General features: G+C 32.3%; 1 protein-coding gene across 1 annotated transcript; it reads right to left on the bottom strand.

Annotated features, from left to right (window-relative positions):
* Positions 1 to 1,153: 1,153 nt before the first annotated feature.
* Positions 1,154 to 4,857, bottom strand: LOC110639848 (receptor-like protein EIX2). The gene has a single exon (XM_058150962.1). The coding sequence runs from the start codon at positions 4,696 to 4,698 to the stop codon at positions 1,549 to 1,551; it is 3,150 nt and encodes a 1,049-aa protein (XP_058006945.1). The 5' UTR covers positions 4,699 to 4,857; the 3' UTR covers positions 1,154 to 1,548.
* Between the last annotated feature and the right edge of the window lie 2,029 nt (positions 4,858 to 6,886).

Below are 6,886 nucleotides of genomic sequence, written 5' to 3'. Positions count from 1 at the left end.
ATTGATCAAATAAAAGCAATTTGAAACTTCTCTCAATGATTGACGCGGTGGACATATCGAACAAGCAAAAGCAGAACATTTTCTTTGTTGGAGATTTTCTTGCTTTTGGCTACGAGTTCAGGGAATCCAAGAAGAAGAATCGCTCCTGCTCTAGATATCTCACGGAAACAAGCGATTTCGTTTCCAATCTCCTGAATATTAAATCAGAATTGTCAGTTCCAATCCAGTTCAATTCGTTCGCTAAGTCTTAAATTAGGGATTTTGAAATCGGGGGCTATGGCTATATACAATTAGGGAAGCTAAGATCTAATTGGGAATATGATAAGTAGGAAACGGTACCGTTTAGTGCAACAAAGGAAGAATTTAGGGAGTGTTCCATGTAATATTTTCTAATTACTTTATTTTTTTACCATTAAATTACATCTTTTTAATTCATTAAAAAACAATTATTAACAAAATAAAATTTATTTTAATAAAAAATTATTTGGTAAAAAATAAAGTTTCCACGGAAACTTAAGTCGAGCTAGGGCGAGCAAATTTTGATTTGAATCAGAAATTGAATCGAATTGAATTAATTTGATTCAATCGATTTGATTTTAAATTTAATTAGTTTAATTTAGTTTATAAATTTTAATAATTTTGATTAATCATTTTGTTTCTATTATTTTCATAATAAATAAAAAAATCAAACTGAATCGAATTATATATATATATATAAATTCTAAGATTTTTTTAGTTCTAATTTCTAATTTTTTTTATGTTTTATTATTGAGATTTAATTATTAAAAATATGAAATCTTACAAAATTTCATTTGATCAGTTTAAAATCAAATTAAATAAATATTTTATCAATTTAGTTCAGTTCAATTATCCTGTAGTGATCCATTTAGTTTGGCTGTTAAAATTTTTATTTTTGATTTTCAGTTTTATCAGTTCCGTTTCAACTGAACCGATTGTTTGCATACCCTCTCTAGGAAGGAGCAATCACTGATAGACGGCAGGCTAATGATATCGCTGTATTTCAATAACTGTCCGATCATTTCATACGAACGGCAAGTAGTTTTACCAAACGACTCCTAGTTTGGGCTGATGTCTTGTTATTCTGGATAATAAGGCCAATGGCTGAAACAGTTTGAGAAACAATTTGAAACAGTTTGAGCAACAATTTGAAACAGTTTTATATCGGAGGTAATGTTAGAGCAACAATTTGAAACAGTTTCTACTCAGAAATCAACCTGGAAAGAACAAACTCAAGAACTACAATCATCTCATAACCTTATGCATATTAAATTGAACTTTTCTCCTCTGTAGGTGCCTGCTTCCTTGCCATGAAGGAAGCAGGTTAATTCTCAGAATCTTTGAGACCCTTTTTTTATGTCAAGACTGTACTCTGAAAGATTGATGGGAATGCAGAAGTTAACCCATGTCTCATTTTATATATCTTTACAAGCCATTTATGTGAAAACAAGTGAATTTTTAACTTCAAACAACTTTAAACTGACAGCAGTGGCAAAATTTTTTACAAGAACCTGGAAGAGGAAAGAGAACTCAGCAACTGCACTGAGTTCTTGTTCTTGTTGCTATTCTGCTTGATGCACTTGACAATCTGTGTACAATCCTATCCACAAGAGCAGGTGCATTTGACAATCTGTTTACGATCCTATCCACAACAGCAAAGTATACACCACCCCAAGATCTTCTCACTGCAAATAACAAATATGGAAGCAGTAAACCTGCTGCATATCCCAACCCAATGCTCAAGTAAAACCAGTTATCAATCAACCCATTATAGTCTGAATGGTTACTGGTCCCTCCATTGTCAGAATTATTATTGTTAAGCGAGCACTTCACAACAAGGGGATTTCCACATAGACATGGGTTCCCATCAAAGGAGGATTCATTAAAAGTTGACATCTGATTTGTATATGGGATTGCACCACATAAGTTGTTGTTGGACAAGTTCAAATATTCCAGAAAAGTCAATGAAGAGAGGCTTGAAGGAATTGGACCTGAAAGATTATTGCCTGACAGATCAAGAGATAACAACTGATGCATTTCTGAAATGCTGTGTGGAATCTGGCCACTGATGTTGTTTCTTGACAGGTTCAAAACTAGAAGACCAACCAGGTTTGTTAGTTCTTCAGGAAGCTCACCATGTAGATTATTTCCAGAAAGATCTATGGTAGTCAGGAGTGAAAGAGTCTTGGAATATTTTTGAGTTTGCCCATTTATGCTCACAACTATGTTTTCTTGGTAGTAGCGTCTGTCAGGGTCTCCATATGTCAAATAATGGTTTACATGTTGTTGAGCCATGGCTTTAAAATCACCAAAGCTAGAAGGAATTCTGCCATTCAACTTGTTTCCTGCTAGATCCAGAACTTGTAGAGAACTCAAATTCGAATGTCTAGAGGGAATTTCTCCTGAAAAGGAATTTGACCTCAGGCTAAGTATTCTGAGACGTGGAAAAGCTCCTCCTATCCATGACGGAATATTTCCTGTCAAACTGTTGTTTCCAAGGTCTAGAGTTTCTAATTCCTTCAATTCCTGGAGAGATGATGGGATTTCTCCTGAGAATCTGTTATTGCTGAGGTGAAGTATTTGAAGCCAATGAAGCCAACCCAAGGATTTTGAAATCTCACCAGACAAATTATTATTTTGAAGGTCTAGAACAGTGAGGTTAGAACAATTCCCGATATTCAAAGGAATGCTTCCTATCAAACCATTCCTTGAAAGATCAAGGATTTGAAGAGTCGATATCTCTCCAATAGAGGCTGGGACATGACCAGCCAGCTGGTTATTGGAAAGAGAGAGGAATTGCAAATGTGAAAGGATTTTACCAATCTTGTTTGGGATAGAACCAGAGAATTGATTATTGGAAAGATCAAGCACTTGGATTGAGACATTTGGAAGAGGAAGAGGAAGAGGAATGGACCCTTGAAAGAGGTTGGAGCTCAAATCAACACTGGTTGCAGAGGGAGATATATTTAATGGATTTGGTAAATGACCCTTCAAGTGATTCAAAGAAACATTCAAATAACTTAGAGTGCTTGACATGTCCCAAAACCAGTTTGGAATGGAACCTGAAATACTAGCATTTGAGAAATCTAGAATGACAATCTCTTTTTGAGATCTGATCCAAGCAGGGAAGGATGGACCTAGATTGCATGAACCCATAACCAAGGTACAGAGCTGAAATGGAGGGATCCAACTGGAATTGACTTTCAAGATGAAGGAGTTTCTCAAAAGAATCAATTGCTTCAATTTACTTAGGCCTGAAAAATGTGCTTCTGTGATAACACCGGCCAGTTGATTAATGGAAACATCAAGATGAGTCAATGCAGAGAGCTTTCCCAAGCCTTTTGGGAGACTACCATTTAGCTTATTTGATCCAAGTCTGAGTTCAGACAACTGCCGCAAATTTTCGAAAGAACGGGGGATGGGACCTTGAAGCAAGTTATAACTCAAATCGAGGACAACTAGATTTTTAAGATTGCCTATCCAATTTGGCAACTTACCAGTTAAATTGCTGTAACTGGATTTGAAGTTCTTCAAATTAGGCAAAGGACTTTTGGAAGGGCAGTTTGCTGTTTCTTCTTCAAGAAATTCTGGTAAACCTCCTGTCAGATTATTACAGGACAAATCAATAAATTGTAAGTTAGAAAGCCTACCAATGGAGCTTGGAATACTACTCCGAACATCATTTTTTGATAAATCAAGATAAATAAGAGAAGTTATATTTCCAAGGGCAGCAGGAATTCTTCCATGTAATTTGGTCATAGATAGATCAAGAACTTGTATTTTTCCCCACCTTCTTCTCAACAGTTGGAAGCAACTTGCAGAGAGATCTTGATTATAACCAAGATCCAATGATTGCAAATTTGGCAGTTCACTAAAACCGAGTGGAATCCTTCCACGTAGCCTGTTATAGCTGATATCAACTGAAACAAGGCTACTGATATTCACCAGCCAATTTGGAAACTTGGATTTGATGTAGTTGTTACTAAGGTTTAGGACAGCAAGTGAACTAAAATTGACCAAAGGAAGAGAATAGTTGAGACTGGATAAATGACATGAAGATAAATGCAACTCAGTCAAGAATGGAAGCTTGTTTAATGCATCAACCCATCCTACTCCTGCCTTTGAAAGATCTACACCATCCATGGCCAAATATTTTAATGAGAGAAGACCACTCATCCATTCAAGATTATCAACATTTAAACTAGGAGAAGAGACATCAAGAAACTTCAAGCTAGAGAGGTTTCCAAGATTTGGAGGAATTGCACCACTAAACCCAGCATATGATAGGTTTAGATATTGCAAGTTCTCCAGGAAGGGTAAGAAATCAGGAATTGTGCCAGTGAATGAGTTAGAACTCAAGTCCAGATATGTCAAGGACTTGAGTTTTGTGAGTGAAGATCTAATCTCTCCGCTCAAGTTCAACAAACCTGACGTGCTGTGGAGATCAACTTTGGTTACAGCTCCAGTGATATTGTCACAAGCTATTCCAAACCATTGACAGCAGTTGCTTCCTTTCCATGAAGAGAGTTGTTTCTCAGAATTTTCAAGACCCTTTATAAAATCAAGAAGAGCTTCTCTGTCAGAAGTATGGCAGTCCACAAGCTGAGCTTGTGCACAAAAAAGGAATTCTCCTCTTATCAAAAAGTTGAGAAGAAGAACAATCCAAAGAAATGGAAACATCTCTATAGATTAATTGCAGAGAATTTGGATTTTTTTCAAACAAAAATTACTTGTTAGAATACTGGAAATGGATCGAAGTATCATTTTAAAGATGTATGTGAAAGGAAAATTGGAATCAATTATTATCTGTTGAACATTCCCACTCACTGGGAGACTTGAATCCTGCCAACCGCACTTTTCTTTCTCTGTAAATTTATCGAACCAAATATATATTCATGAACCAAATGGAGGGATTTAAAGTTGATTAAATGTATTAAATAATTTTTAACTCTTAATAATGGTTGTAGTGTTGTTATAATGGTTTTAGGGAGTGTTTGGTTTACCTGTTGGGTGCAGCTGATAGCTGATGGACACTCAAACAGATAAATTATAGTGTTTGATAAGATTAAAAAAATAGAGCTGATAGCTGATGGGCAACTGATATGATACCATCAGCTGCAGTTTGTATCAGCTCTATTTTTAGAGCTGTTTCTCATCAGCTGATAGCTAATTTGGTTTTATTTTTTATTTTGACCATATTATTCTTTTTTTATTTAACTTGAAAATTAATATTATTAATGTTTTTATTTTTTATTTGTAATTTTAATATTTTAATTAACATATTTTAACTTTGTTAAAATATTTTTTATTAATAACATAAAATATAAAATATTTATTTATATCTAAAAACTTAAAATTAATTATAAATTTTTCTATTAATAATAATAATTATTTTATTATTTTATCTATATTTTTAAAATTATTTAATCATCTTAAAAAATAATTATTTTCTTATTTCAATAATAAAATAAATGATATAATATAATAGATTAATAATTATATATTTATTTAAATAATATAATATATTAATTTAATAATTATATATTTAATTTAATAATAAAATAAATAATATAATGTAATAAATTTATAATTTTATATTTATTTAAAAATTAAATAAATTATATGATATATACCCTTATTAGTCATTTTACATATCAACAGCAACAGCTAAATATAATTTTACCAAACACTTAACATAAAATAGCTATCAGCTATCAGTTATCAGCTATCAGCTAACAGTAACAGCTATCAGCTAACAGCTATCAGTTGTATCCAACAGTTAAACCAAACAGGCCCTTAGTGTACTATATAACAATTGTAACAAATAAAAATTCCTTCAAATTGAGTAACACCCAATAAATAATCAGGTTAAAGTGCGTTTGTTCAGTTTCCTGATGATAAAGTGGCGAACGTGTCCTTCTAAGGTTTGGTAATGATAAGAGTGGCGTGTTAATGGGAGGATAGAAGCTTTAACCCATTAACAATAACCCTTTTTTTTATCTCAAAATTTTATTTCAATGGTTTATTAATTATTTTTGATTGTGGATCAGTCTGCCACTATGAAATCCATTCCAAACCACTAGAGGGGTTTTCCAAAAATATCATAGGATGACTTTTTTTCTTTTTGTTTTAACAAATGTTGTTTCTTATATAAGTCTAAACATGTATCTTTTATATTTAATTTCTATATTATGAGAAATTATCAAAAAATATAATGTGGTTTCACTCATTTTTACTTTAAGATCTGTTGTTCGCTTTATAACAAAGTGATATCCTATAGTTTTGCACTATTATCAAAACTTAACTTTTCGTCTCTTTTCCATTAGTTGCTATTGATGTGGACAATAATGATTGACGTAAACGACTTTTAAGGGTTGACGTGGATTAAAATAATATTATTTAATAAATTTATTTTATTTATAAATGAATAAAAATTAAAAAATGAAAAGAAAAAGATTAAAAGTTGTTTGAACAACTAATCCAATCTCTAACCCTTGATCAATTTCACACAATTGAGATTATTCACTCATAATTTAGATGAGAATGTTATTTGAGGAGAATAAACTTTTCTCAATTTCTTCTTTGGCTAGGCTAAATAAGATCACTTATTATTTTTTTTAACGTGAAAATATAAAAAAAAATGATATTAAAATTTTGAAAATTAAATAATATTATTTTAATCTACATCAACCCCTAAAAGACGTCCATGTCGGTCAATAATGTCTACATAAATAGCAACTAACGGAAGAGAGACGGAAAGTTACATTTTCATAATAGTGCGAAATGATAAAGTACCGCTTTATCACAAAAATTTATTTTGTCGGATCAATTATCATATTCTTTTCTCGGATCAATTATCATATCGAAT

This window comes from Hevea brasiliensis, chromosome 8 (genome assembly GCF_030052815.1).
Source record: "Hevea brasiliensis isolate MT/VB/25A 57/8 chromosome 8, ASM3005281v1, whole genome shotgun sequence".
Classification (NCBI taxonomy): domain Eukaryota; kingdom Viridiplantae; phylum Streptophyta; class Magnoliopsida; order Malpighiales; family Euphorbiaceae; genus Hevea; species Hevea brasiliensis.
The sequence above is the reverse complement of the archived record's forward strand: the minus strand, read 5'-3'. Positions and strand labels throughout refer to the sequence as shown.